We start from the raw sequence: 14,226 nt of genomic DNA, 5'->3' as shown, positions 1-14,226 counted from the left end.
TATTGATGTGAACTTGTCTGCCTCTCCAAAATTGTCTGCAAAACTCTCTATTACTATGCCAACACAATCAGATATTTCTCACTTAAAATGCTGCCTTTTCTAGCCAAGTCTCAGTTCTGGCACATGCAAACTGGTTGTTTCTACTTTCAGTATTTCTGCTACTACACTGGGGTGGGGATATAAGCTGTCTAGCCTGTGATGGAGGATATTTTAGCAACTTTTTTTGCATTCAGAACTTGTAGTGACTTGTGGCCTAGGAGCTTGTGCAAAGCAACTGTTGTGTTGAGAGGGTAGGGATGGGTGAAATATACAGTAGGTGCTGCAGCTGCTTTGATGGGAGCTGGTGCTTTTGGTAAATAGCAGCAGTTACAGAATAGGATTATGCATTTGGACAGACTTGGAATGACCAGTGTGGATTCAAAATGTTACATCATGAGCTAGGAGGAACTTCCATTGACTCAGCAGTACAAACGTGAAGTGATAAGGGTCCTCCCAGTCCTGAAGCAGGTTGCTGTGGCCACCTAAAAGTTGACTACCTTAACTGCTACAGGTTGTGGCTAATTGGTGTTGTTGAGCCAACATTCAGTAGCATAGTGACAGAAGTTTGCAAGACAATCACACTTACAACCTGTATAGGCTACAGAAGTTCGAGATGCATCAGGCTATACCATTTTCTTACCGAGATTTGGTGAGCTAGAAAGGCAAGCTCATGGAAAAAACAGTATGGAATAGCCTGGAAAAAACTCGTAACAGGAGTGTGGGCAGAATTAATCATTTCCTCTCTGGGTAAGATTTTTCATCTGTGCTTGTATCCCTGAGATGTCTGTGCCTGCTGCTGCTGCCTTGACCTGTGAGGCCATAACCTTGACTTTCAAGTACTCAGGAAAACAGCAGTGGAGCGTGATGCCCTCTGTACGTGCAAAATGCAGAGGAGATGGCTCAGGACAGGCTCAAGACATTGCTTGACCTGACCTGCAAACCAGCAGTCAGGAAGAGCCACTTAACAGTGTGACCCTTCATGAGGTATAAGGGATAATATGTACCTCTGCAAGACTCTAGGAGACAGCGACACGCATAAGAAGTTGCTTGTAAGCTTTCTATGATGTATTAATAAAAGCCTTAGTGCAACTTCCTTTTCCCTAAAATTTATATGCCCGTGTATGTTTTATGCTCAAATAACTTGAGTACTGATAAATAAGTGTTAAAACTACAGACTGCAGGAAGGCAAGTAGAGACATGACATCTTTCATAACGAAAAGATGTGTAAATGATAGTAAAACTGAAACATTTACATTTTAAATGAAGGTGTGAGATGAAGATATTCAGCTCACATGAAACTGTAATTCTTCAGTATCCGTCATCTTACTAGACGGTAAACCAGAAGACAGCAAACGCAAAATTTGCCTGTTTATGGCCTGGCTCACAATTCGTCCTGTACTGTCTTTGGAGTTTCACTGGCTGTGTGATGAGGTAACTTAAGAGAGTCAGCGTTCTCTCTTTCTTGCTTTTTAAATTTTAAAATGGGACATGTCTCAATGCTGTATGTATGCTTATTGCTATTAGAATAATCAGTCAATTATTGTTAATGCCTAGCAGTGACATTTCGCTAAGACTGTTGGATGTTGTAAAAGGGACCAAACTCAACATACATGCACTTCTATAGTGCGTAAAGTGAAAATGTTTTATGTTGCATTCAAAAAATTTAAAAATACAGACTCATTTCAAACAATACATTTATATCAGAATATATAGAAGAAAACTTCCAGGAATCAAGTGGTATTCTCCCTTCAAGCAATTGCTGAAGAATATATAAGGCAACATATTACTGTGTATTCCAAATACAAAAATCATATAAATAGTTCAAAAATACTGACATATCTAAACAACTTACTGCAGCATACTCTGAAGGAGAGTAACTGTATCTGATATTTTCAGGACTTTTTGTTGTTGTTTAATGTGCAGCAAGAAGACTTATAAAATACTGGATGATAAGTCCCTGGGGTTTTAGCTTTACTGAAAAATAAAATTTGTATGAAGAACAGTAATAAGTTCCCTTCCATCTTCTAGTGTAATTTTTGTAGAAGGTCATAGATATTTGGGTGCTTTGATTTGTGACGAGCATTTCCATTTAACATAAGGGTAAGGTCTAAATAAGTGTATTCATCTTCCCTTGAAGTTCTCTAAAGTTAGTCCATTCCTTGGGAACAGACCGCACCCAGCAGCTCAAGAGGACTGTTCAATTCCTTTCATGATTTACCCTACCAGTTTTCAAGTTACCTTTTAGGAAAGGTAACTATGATGTATGCCACAGCATACAGCAGGAAAAGAAGTACCCAAAATAACTTCATAAAATGTACGGTATAACACATGCTCAGCTTTCTTGCTTCTACAGGAATACTTTTTTGACAGAACACCTTATACTATTATGTTTGGACCAGATAAATGTGGAGAAGATTACAAACTACACTTTATCTTCAGACATAAGAATCCTAAAACTGGAGAATATGATGAAAAACATGCAAAACGCCCTGACGTAGACCTAAAAAAATTCTATCTGGACAAGAAGACGCATCTCTATACTCTTGGTATTGTTTAATTCTTATAATTTTAAATTAGAAAGGAGAGATTAAAAATGTGTTTCTGTCCACTGAAACGTTGCATTTGAGTCTGGGTTTTTTGTTTGTAATCATGTTTTAATTCTGACGGATGGTTGCTTATTGAATTGGGCTTAAATGATTTAATGACTGGGCTTAACTCTAGGTCATAAAAGTGGCTTTGAAATGCTGGTGTTTAATGTTCAGTTACAGGAAAAAATATATCAGCCCTGGCCAGCCTTTAGTGTGAAGAACTGATAAATACTTTCAGTACTTTTTATGATAATAACTTTCTTTACAAAAGTATTCTTAAAAACCCCACAACTGGCCAGTATTCTAGGAAGGCATCAGAGTTCACAGGAATTCAGTTAAATCTGCAGCATGCCACACACAACTCTCCCCCACATGTTGAAGAGTTCTCGCCAGCACCTGCATCAGCGTGCGTGAACAGATACGTTACTGCATTTTCTGAAGAGGAATTAATATGGGCTGGTTTTAATTCATGTGACATCTCTTTCTGTACCAATGAACTGTATAGCAGAGATGAATGTTTAATTTCTTAGTTCTTCCCTCCCCCCCCTTCTAATTTCTGAGGAAGAATAAATAATCAGAGAAGAATGGGCTAATCTGTGGCATACTGCAAATGCAGCAAAATTGAACTTCCACTTTTGAACTGCCCTTGAATAGTAATGGAAGGCATGTTCAACTGCTGTGCCATGGGCAAGCTTACTGTTCTTTAAAATAAATTTCCATAGTGTGCCGTAGCAAAGTTTCACTTTGAGATAATAGGAATAAGTAAAATAAAACAGTTCTTGTGGTAAAGGAATACGTGTGTTCCTGTATTTGGGCCATTCATTAGAAATTATGGTTAAAGATACTTTAACTCAGCCTGCATTTATTCTGTTATAACTGTTCAAATAGACTCCCTAGAGCTGTGTCATTCTAACGCATTATGTGACTGATAAGTTAAAAAAAAAAATCTATTCTTTATATTGTATCTAAAATGATATGGGTGGTTAATTTTTGCATTTATGGATATTTTAATACTCTTGAAAACTGCAAGAGCTTCATTGGATATTATCAAACTGATATTGAAGACTCAGTCTGGTTATCATCACCTGTTTTTATAAAACTGGCATAGGAGTGGAATAGCATTTACTTTGAATTAATAATGTTTGTTGTGTTGCACGGACATATGCATATACTTGTTAAGGACTTACAGATGTGCTCGCTGCTTATTAGAAATGGATCTCGATATGTCTTACTGAGTCTGACACTGCTCAGTTCTGTGACCCTGACTCCTCAGTTACTCGCACTTAAAAAAAAAAAAAAAAAAAGATTTAAAAATAATTTCTGTATCTGCAGTCTGGCATTTGAGGGAAGTGGCTGTCAGATTTGAACTGGAGAAAATACTGATGGTCCTTCAGCTGTATTACTGACACAGTTCTTGGGTTCCCATGCTTTCAGGTGTGAAATTGTAATTTGGTAGCAGAGATGCCTTTTGGGGCAGAGGTTTGTCTTTCGTTGTCATTATTTTAAAATAAATAAATATAGCAGAATTTTGGCCGAGTGGTAGGTTTTTTAAAAATCTCTTAAAATGTGCTTGGATGTGTTTCAGCAATTGAATTTGCTGGAGGTTTCATTCTGGGGGGGCTGATAGTGGCCATACATCCCCACAGTAGCAACTCCAATGTTTGTGTCCAGATCCAGTACCTGAGTGGGGAGTGTGTCTCCTGCTCTGCCAGTGGGGCTCCTGTTTGCTGTTACTTGTCTATGTCTGTGCTTATTATGTAGGTTTTGGTTAAAGGTGTTTGTAAAATGAATGCTTCCCCTATATCTCTAATACAAATTTCTTCAATTTAGTGCTAAAACCAGATGATACATTTGAAATGTTAATCGACCAATCAGTTGTCAGTAAAGGAAGTCTTCTTGAGGATATGGTTCCTCCAGTGAACCCTCCCAAAGAAATAGAGGATCCTAGTGATAAGAAGCCTGATGATTGGGATGAGAGACCAAAAATACCTGATCCAAATGCTGTCAAACCAGATGACTGGTAAGGACAACATTTTAATCTGTACAATACCTTTTACGGCAGGTTATTAATTTGAAAGATTTGACTGGTTTTATTTTGGCTTTTGCTAATAGCAATTGGGGTATATTTCACTACTAAAAGCAGTAAAGTTTGAAAACATAATTGAGGTGGGTAAGAAATAATTGTGCTTTCTGCTGATTTGTACCCTCCACGGTTGCAATTAATAACTAAGAGTACTATACATGAAAGATTAGGAGGAGGGTATTTTTTTCTCACCGTATAGTCTTAATCTACATTCAGTGATTTCTGCTTCCTTCTGTGTGACTACTGTTCATACGGCAACTCAGGAAGAGGAGGGAAAAGCTTAGTGGGAAGACCTGACTGACACCTGCTGGTTGATGGCAGCAATTTCTGGGCTAAGTAGTACTTTGAAACAATGTAAATATAATTCAGATATTTATAAACAGGTAATTGGATGTCTAATTCTCATGATCAGTATGTTTAATTCTGTTGTGCCTTTGAAAATCATCCCTTTTGTGCCAGTAACAGTCCTCTGAACAGAATACTGAATCAACGTGAGGCTGCTGTATTTTCTAACACAAGTCTGTAATTGAAGGGATGAAGATGAGCCTTCCAAAATAGAAGATCCTGATGCTGTTAAGCCTGAGGGATGGCTTGATGATGAACCACAGTATGTTCCGGACCCTAATGCAAAAAAACCGAAAGACTGGTAAGACTTTGATCAATAAGTGCAGGTTGTTAATGTGTCTTGTCGATAAGCCTGACTGTTCTTTGTGGCAAATAATGAATTGTGGATCAGAAGTCAATCCAAATCTCGCTGTCTTTTGAAGTAGTAAGTTGGAATGTGTAAGGTCTGGCCAAGTATTTGTTGTTTTGGAGGGCTGCTTTTAGAAGAACATGAGCCTGTCAATTGCCTTTTGTTTTCTGAAGACATCCAAACAAAAACAGAATATGAAGGACACCTTTTAAAGAATTTACTACAATGTTAAACCATGAAACAGCTTAAGCTGATAACTTGAAATCATCACATAATAGTCTCAAAGGGATCTCTAAGCATCTTACGGAAAAATGTTTCAAGCTGTCTGCAGATGCAGGAATCTAATTGCATTCAGTCATGCTGTGATAGTTATGAACATGTGACCTTTAAAAAACAAAAGGCATGTAGCACTCCTTAAAAAAAAAAAAAGTGCTTATACTGTTGGGTAAAGTTCTGTGAGCTGGTCAAAATTCTGAGGTTGTTGTAGCAAAATGTGTATGGACCCTAACTTCAGACCGACTGCTAGTGTTCAGACCAGTCCGATCTCACATCAGCTGTTTGTAAATTTTTTTTCCCCTATAGGGATGAAGAAATGGATGGGGAGTGGGAAGCCCCTCAGATCCCTAATCCAAAGTGTGAGACTGTACCTGGTTGTGGGCACTGGGTGCGTCCCATGAAGAATAACCCAAAATATAAAGGAAAATGGAAAGCACCTATGATAGATAATCCTAACTATCAGGTAATAGCAATATTGTAGGTCCCCGTTAAAAGGTACAGAGTTCAACAGAGCAGGCAAGTCAAAGTAGTATATTTATCTAGGCTTGTTTACAGTACATTTGCATTTTAGAATGAGTCCGAATATCCTCAATGAACATTTTGAGCTTTTTTTGTATTTAATTTGCCTTTTTTTTTCCCTCTAAGTATACTGGAAAATAGAAATGCTCCCCATATTAAAACAGTTTCTCTGTTAAAAGTTGCTTTTGCAGTGATTCACACTGGTACTACTTATTTAATATGCTCTGTAGAATTGTATTCTGAACTACATTATCATTTAATTAAATATTTCTCTTTTTTGGTGGGGTTTTAAGTGTGGGTCTGTTAAATGAACAATTTTTTTTATTAAAAAATGAAACCTTTCAGCAAGCAGATTGACTTACTAGTTCAATTTTAGTGGAAGCATCAATTTTGGATAATTAAATTCCCCTCCTTCCCGCCAGATATGAGAAGTAATCAGTTGGGTATTAAAGAGAGTTACTTTGTGTTAAGCATGGCTGGGGAGTACTTGAATCTGATTTCTTTGAGCTTAAGATCCTAAGCACATTTCTAAACAAAATTTGCCTCTAATTCATACAGGTATCGTAAGGCTGCATTTTCCTTCCCTAAACTTTTCCCTAACACTTCTGGTTACAGTAGCTGTCAGTTTATACACACAACTACTGGAAGGGACCGTGTGGATCACGGGATGTAGTTCCCCTGCAGTCTTAGGCCACCAGCCAAGAGGTGCTTACCTCAGAAGATTCCATCACTACCACAAAATATTGACCAGTGCCCTTACAAAAATGCCGATGCTCTGTTGATGAACAAAAGCCAAATCTATGTATTACATAAGGAGAGGCTAGCGGAAGAAGTAATACCAATGTGTTGTTTTTCTGCAGTATTAGGAAATTTGTTTCCTAGACTTACTCTAGGAAATTTACAAAGGCTGTGCTCAGAATCACCAGCAGCAGGAACAACAGAGGTACTTTGTACAGTCAGTTATTACTGCAACCCTATATGGACAAAAAAATTTACTTGTGAGAGGTCTGCCCTAAGCCAAAAAACTGAGACCCTTCTGCCAAAATCCTATGGGCTATTTCCAATTCTGGTTTTATGTAAGTTAAACTCTACTCCTTGTCTTTTTTAATAATGCATTTAAAATAGTCGGGAAGTTCTAATTATTTAAAATTTTTTTTCACTGTTTTTTAGTGAGCTATAGATAATGTGATTACATTTTTTTTCCTTCAAAGGGAATCTGGAGCCCTCGGAAAATACCGAATCCAGACTATTTTGAAGATCTTCACCCATTCGAGATGACGACTGTCAGTGCTATTGGTTTAGAACTCTGGTCTATGACGTCTGATATCTACTTTGATAACTTCATTATATGTTCAGAAAAAGAAGTAGCAGATCGTTGGGCAGCAGATGGCTGGGGCTTGAAGAAGTTAGTAGCAAGTGCTAATGAGGTATAAACTTTACTATGTTCTTGACAGCCAAAATTGGTGAGGAAGGTGTGCTGTTCGAAGAGTTTTCTGTCAAATAATGCTGACAGAATATTAATTTGTCTGCAGTTAATAATCTTGCTGAGTAACTGTGATAGCTTTTTTTTTCCCCCTCATAGTTTGGCTTTTTACCTTTCCCAGATCAATATCCTCTTGAAATTAAAAGGGTACAACATTTTACTTAAGCACCTAGTGAGAAATTGACTTCATTAAAGTTAATGAGTCTTTTGCTGTTCACGGTGATACTAGAAATTCAGTACGTGTCAGCAATGGAAGCTGAGTTACTCTCAAAGATTCCTCACTCCTCTCGCTCCTCTTTCCTCGTTTGTCTGTGGCAGCTCCATTATATATTCTTTTTAGATGTTTCTGTTCTTCTGTTTCTATGCGTGCATCCACATTTTGTTTGTATACTGCCCTTGGTTAGCCACCACAGTTTTTTGTAGATCTCTTTCCTATGCTGTAGGATGAACTTGTCCTGAGATACGGGATCGTGAGCCCCTCTAGTGGCCGCCTTTGCTGATTACAGTTTCTATCTTCTAGTCCTACATTCTCTGGTTGAGTGGCAAGAGCAGGCCTGCAGTTGTGGTAAAGAAACGATAAGTTCGTGGCAAACGTGGCCAGTTCCTGACAGCTGCTGTTTGTCACAGGATGAGCAAGTAGCAACAGCATGTCTGCCCATGCAATCAGGAAAGCCACCTTCTCCCACAACCTTGCCCTTTTCCGAGAGGTTTGGGTTTATGTCTGCACCTGCATCTATTCCTGCACACACAATAGCAAAAAAAAAAATATTCCCTTGAGTTCCCTCACTCCCTTGTGCCTCTCAAACTTCCTGCTTTAGTTGCTGATGTGCCCTTTCCAGAGGTCTTACTGGACCACACACTTGCCTCTACCTACCTCTACTGCAAAAGTCAGAGCTGGGCTGGGAGGACAATTTAGGCTGTCAAAGAAGAGCACATGGTAGTACGGAAGGAGCAAGACATTGCTCTTCAGGAGGCTGGCTGCTGCTCTGAGGTTCTTGATGCTTTGGGAGCTTTCAGCTGAGTTAGCACAGCATGGGGAAAAAATAGAGTAGCTGGGAAGGGTATAAAGCACAAAGTTGCCAAGACTCCAAATGTGGCTTTACAAAATTGCGTAGTGGCCAGTCTAGTATGTTTGGAGTACCAGGTTTGTTCCGAAACCAGGACATTCCTTCTTACTTAGCACCTGCAATCTGTCAAGTTGTTACTTTACTAGTATTGAAATCCAGTATTGTTTTAGTCATTAAAAAGCAAAGGTAAAGACAGGTTTTCTTTGGGCATCATAAAGTTTAAAATATATACAGTACACTTTATAAACTTACTGAAGTGTTGAGAGGGATGTAAACGTGAAATCTTTTTTTTTTTTTTTTTAATATAGCCTGCTATGTTTAGTCAACTGGTGACTGCTGCAGAAGACCATCCATGGCTCTGGGTTCTTTACGTCTTGACTTTAGCACTCCCTGTTGGTTTAGGTGTGTTGTTCTGCTGGCCAGCAAAGGTTAGAGAGATTTACTTTATTTTTATTGGGCTTTAGTCTTAATACTTTATTTGAAAACTTTTAGCATCTGTGCAACAGTATGCACTTTTGATGTTCCATTTCTATTACTTAGCTTATGGTGGCTGTTGAGTTTAATTCTTAATTTGAGTTTAAAAGTAAATTGACTTTTAATTGGTTGTAGAAAACAGATGAAGATATTGACTTCACAAAACCTGATATAGCTAAACAAATTACAAAGGGAGAACTAAAGCGAGAGAGAGAGGAGTTAGAAGATGATGAAATAGAATTAGAAGAAGAAAAGGAAAACGAAGATACTGCTGAAGATGGTAAGATGAGCAAGCCAGCTTGCAGTTTGATTGAATATGAATATGCAAATAGGACTAGTTCATGGGTTGCCTTGCCAATAATCACAACCAGTTATCTTAGAATATGCAAAATCTGCCTTCCTCCAAGTCTTCCTTTTCTCTTTGACAACTTCCAGCGAGTGGCATTCCATGGCTAATAGCTCTTTCATAAATACAAGGAGAAAGTAAGGCTCTCCTCAATATTGTTTCACTTTCAAGAAATTAATGTGTGTCTTCTGACAGTCTTTTTATGTTTGTGGACAGTGATGCATGTTTTCTCCCTTCTAAATATTTCATATATTGAACACATTTGAATAGTTCAGATATGTGTACCTGAAGTGGTTAAAGTCACATTGTTGTCTTCAAAAGGCATCTGGGAATAGTTTTAAATCTTTAACCTAAGTCTTTCTGCTTACTCCTCTGTGGGAGGGTTGTGCCTTGAACTGCTCTGTTGGTCTCTGATTTTAGTAACTCTTGTTAAAGCCTGAAAATACAGTAGACTCGAAATACTGAAGCGTACTGCTTCCTTTGTGCTGCTTTCTAGCAAGGCATTGCATGCCTGCAGACGCCTGTCCGGCTGCCTGAGAGAGAAGTCAATGGTTCAGTAGGTTGAGCTATACTTCGGCATCCAAGGATGAAATCATCTTGTGTTACTGTATCAAAGATTACCGGTGCTATTCAGCTATGGCTTTGGTGCTCTGTTAGCATTTCCCTGAGTCTGTAGTAATGAATAAAAAGCAAATCACCTAACTCATGCATTATCCTGACTTCCATGAGAAAATCCTTAGCCTCAGACCACTGCAGGGTTCTGCCCCTTACTTCACTCTTCCTTGGTAGGAACAAAGAAAGTGACAAGTGACTGGCACAGAACGTTAGAAGCCTAGCAGACATTCACAGTTTGTTTGGGGTTTTTGTTTGGTTTGTTGGGGGTTTTTTTCTTACTACTGGCATCACTTTGTGTTACTGACAAAAACTTTGTGGGTTTCGTTTGTCTCGGCTCCACGAGTGGTGATGCCTTCTGCCTGTATGACTTAAAAGTTTACTCAGCATCCGATGTTCCCATGTCAGTACTTACAGAACTGAGTATGTTGTTGGCACAATGCTTGCCACACCAAATGCCGTACCATTCAAGAGCTTTACCTAGGCATTTAGTTATTCCAGTTCTGCTACATATATTTACATTATCATAACTTGTAGGTACAGCATTTCAGCATTGTAGTTCCTACATTTTCCTTTTGATCTTACTCTATTCTACCTACTCTTCGCTCCTGAATCACAGAATCTGTTTTCTTTTACCCAATCTTGACGCAGATCGGGATATGTTTTGTACCTAATACGCTACTGTTGCAAGGCTGTCTGAGATACCTGAACTCCAATATTCTTCTGTCAAGTCAGTCAGTGAATTTAGTTAATTACAACACACCATTTAATAAATAATATGATAAAGCATGTGTTTGAATGTTAGAAATAAGGTCCAGGCAATTGCAGAGGAGCACTGTTTAGCTCTCACAATTTCTTAGAATAATTCCACTTGGAACAGCTGTTCATGATGTTTCAAAAGTAAGCGCCATACTTTTAGTTACTAAACTGAACACAGAGTAAAACGATCATAGCTAGGTTTTGTATGATTATTCCAAGGTTTCCAAGTAAATTCTAGGCTTCGGGGGGAAGGGTTACACTTTGCTGTTTCTTTAAGAATTGCTTCGCTTCCTGTAGCTTCCTGCCACCTTTTACATCTGCAGATTGAAATCTTCCCTTTTTTTCTATCACTTCTTTTGCGTCTTTGTATCTGAAAGCATTAGAGAATGTCTTCTGCCTCCTTCTGCTGATTCTTTTTGCTACAGAGAGAAGAGAAATGGAGGAGACAAAAAGAGAGCTTATAAAGGATACAGAGAAGATAGGTGGGGAGGCTCCTCCTTCAGGTACTGGGAAAGGGAAGTAATGGGTCAGGACTTGAAAATGGTCTCTTCTTTCAGGTTTGGGTTTGTTTGGGGTTGTTTTTTTTTTTTTTTTTCTTCCCCTCTGCTTCCTTGTTGGTGGTAGAACTTCAAGCTGGTGGCTGCCAGCTTTCATCAGACACAGATGTGAGTTTTCTCTGAGATCTCAGTACGGTATCTGTAGTTTTAAATATTTTCTACTAGTCTCTTTGGATCCTAATAATCTTTAAAATTCCTTTATAGTCATTATCTGCTTCTTTGTTTTCTGGAGTTGAAGGTAGTGGGATTTGAGCTGGGGAATACTGGATGGTTTGGGGTCCACATCTTATCATGGGGACATATATAAAAAAAAAAAAAAGAGCCTGGCACAATTGCAAGTTTCAGGAAACGCTTGTAGATTTCTTTGGCTCCAGTGCAAATGAGTTGCTGGCAGAGTGCTTTTTGAAGGGCATTGTCCATGGGATTTACTGTTTTATTTTGTTCTATGTTAATTTTTGTAGTACTGCCAAAGGATGATGTGTTCCTGACTTGTCCACTCATCTGCTTTGTCTTCTTGCTTTCCTTGCCCTCTAGAAAAATATTCCAGGAAATAAAAGAATGTTGCCAAGAAATGGAATTTCAGAGGCACAGTCTGAACCTTATTTGTGAAGTTACGCATTTGTTTATATAAAATACTCTTTAAATTAATATTAGACTAGGTTAAAATAAATACTTTTAAATAGTACAGTTGTCCGGTTCTGGATTTTACTACTTCTGATGTCTGAAGTTTTTTGGCTTGTTCTGGTTTTTCCCTTTTGTTGAATTAGTACTTATGGGAGGTGCTGGATTTGCATCATTTAAAATTTCTAATCTCTTCATTAGAATATGAGCAAAGGCTTTGTGAATTTTTGCCAAGCTCTTCTGTTAAGGGCTTATTTTCAGAACAGAAATATTTGTCTACGTCTGTCTTAAACGATGACTTCAATTTTTTTTTGTCACATTTCTCCTTTTGGTAACAATAGTAGAGACATATTAGCATGGAGATGTATCAGGTATATTTACAGATGGGAAATCTAATTTCTTAACACTTAACTAATTGTTATGAACTAGTTGATCAATTTATAACTGTACTGTAGGCAAAGTTTTTTGCTACTCCTACAGAAGTCTCACATATTTTAAAAAATTAGGGGTTTCTAGATGTCAGTGAGCAAGAATCAGGAGAGTTACACCTGATATGCGACTACCATCTAAATTTATATGGTTACTTTTGTTTCAGTTTTACTGAGCTGAAACAGTAAGAACTGGGGGTTGGGTTTTGGGTTTTTGGGTTTGTTTGTTTGGGTTTTATTAACACTGAAGTAGTACTTACGAGATGTAAGCATGACCTGACAAGGATAGACTTGAGCACTGCCTCATTACTGTTTTTAACTGAGCCACTGGCAGACTGTTAAGTTGTAAAATGCTGTCTTCATCCTTTCTGTCAGATTTAGGTTTGATTTCTTGTTTACTCTTGATAGAAAGTATTGCAAAGGGTACTCAATTGCTAGAAATTCTCACTTCAAGACCTCAGTTTGAAGTCAAGGAAAAGACTTGCAAAACCCCAGTAACTTTTGTTTGAATCATGCTGAGGTTGAGTTCTTATAACGAGCGTAGATACCTAAAATTCAGGCATGGGAGTGCCAGCCAGTGTAAGTACTGAAGTCCAAAGTGGAAATCAGAACAGTTGGGTGCCTGGCCTCCTTCACAAAATAAGCAGCCTGTAGAGAGTTGGTTACCATAGAAGGGCAGCCCATGTGCTGATCAGAATGCAGCCCAGAATTTGCAATATTTGGTGCTCTTTAGTGCAGCGACATGGACTGAGTAAGAAAGTAGAAACCACCTATGTTGCTTAGCCTGTAGTTTGTCCAGGGGATTCTGGAGCGTAAAACCAGTACCTTTTTTTTTTTCCTTCTTGTCTTTTCCAGTCCCTGTCAGTTCAAAAGTCTGTCTGACACTAGGTCTCATAGAAAGCTTACTGCTTTTTGTGAACAGTTTGATCCTAGCAGTGCAAGCTGGACATACTTTGAGCGAGCTGAGGGGAGTACGGTGCTTTTCTGACTAGTTTCTGCGTCTTAAGAAGGGTGTAAGCACAGAGCTGCTCATCCCTCAACCAAAACAGTATGCCAAAAGAATTCACTGCTGAAAAGGGGAGTTCCCTTAGGATGTCAGCATCTCCCGTGGTGGATGACTGGTAACTGCAATATTGTACTTTGCTACCTAAGTGAGAATTTAGTCAGATTTGGGATGCCTGAGTTGTCCTATATTGGCCTCTGGTCTCAAAACTGTCTAATACAACACTTGGATTTAAGCACTTCCCTAAAGGAAACCAATTTAAGGTTGTCATTTTAGTGGGTCATTTACATGTCTGAAGAGAGCATGTGTTACTGTGAAAAGAGGCTAGGCTGAAGCTGTTAAAATTGGTTATTAAGTCTGACAGTGATCAATTTCTACTAAGTCAAGAGAATTCTACTCTCTGTATCACAGAGATGTTTTTATGGGTTACTGTAAACAAGAAGTTCATTCTGAGTCTGAAATTGGCTTCTTTTCCTTAGTAGTGTGTCTGGATATAGTGCATTTTTAATATAGTTCTGTTTATAAAGTAAAACTAATTTCTTCTGCAGAAGATGAGGGTGAAGGTGGTGAAGATATCTATGATGAAGAAGAAGAAAATGAAGTTGCAGATGGAAGTCAGGAAGAAGGTGATAAGTCAAATAAATCTGGCTCAGAAGATGAGGTAAGTTTGGATTTTT

At 38.4% G+C, this 14,226-nt stretch overlaps 1 protein-coding gene across 5 annotated transcripts in view; it reads left to right on the top strand.

Annotated features, from left to right (window-relative positions):
* The window catches only part of CLGN (calmegin), a 31,017-nt gene that overhangs the window by 13,700 nt on the left and 3,091 nt on the right, over positions 1–14,226 (top strand). For 4 of the 5 annotated variants that reach the window (XM_064450209.1, XM_064450212.1, XM_064450211.1 and 1 more), the window contains 9 exons: positions 2,393–2,585; positions 4,458–4,647; positions 5,243–5,356; positions 5,987–6,143; positions 7,411–7,626; positions 9,058–9,177; positions 9,359–9,503; positions 11,366–11,443; positions 14,098–14,210. In XM_064450209.1, coding sequence (XP_064306279.1) covers positions 2,393–2,585; positions 4,458–4,647; positions 5,243–5,356; positions 5,987–6,143; positions 7,411–7,626; positions 9,058–9,177; positions 9,359–9,503; positions 11,366–11,443; positions 14,098–14,210 — 1,326 coding nt within the window. The remainder of the gene's footprint in view (positions 1–2,392; positions 2,586–4,457; positions 4,648–5,242; positions 5,357–5,986; positions 6,144–7,410; positions 7,627–9,057; positions 9,178–9,358; positions 9,504–11,365; positions 11,444–14,097; positions 14,211–14,226) is intronic. The other variant, XM_064450213.1, reaches the window with a different exon arrangement.

This window comes from Phalacrocorax carbo, chromosome 4 (genome assembly GCF_963921805.1).
Source record: "Phalacrocorax carbo chromosome 4, bPhaCar2.1, whole genome shotgun sequence".
Classification (NCBI taxonomy): Eukaryota; Metazoa; Chordata; class Aves; order Suliformes; family Phalacrocoracidae; genus Phalacrocorax; species Phalacrocorax carbo.
Note: the sequence above shows the minus strand (reverse complement) of the source record. Positions and strands in the feature narration are given on the sequence as shown.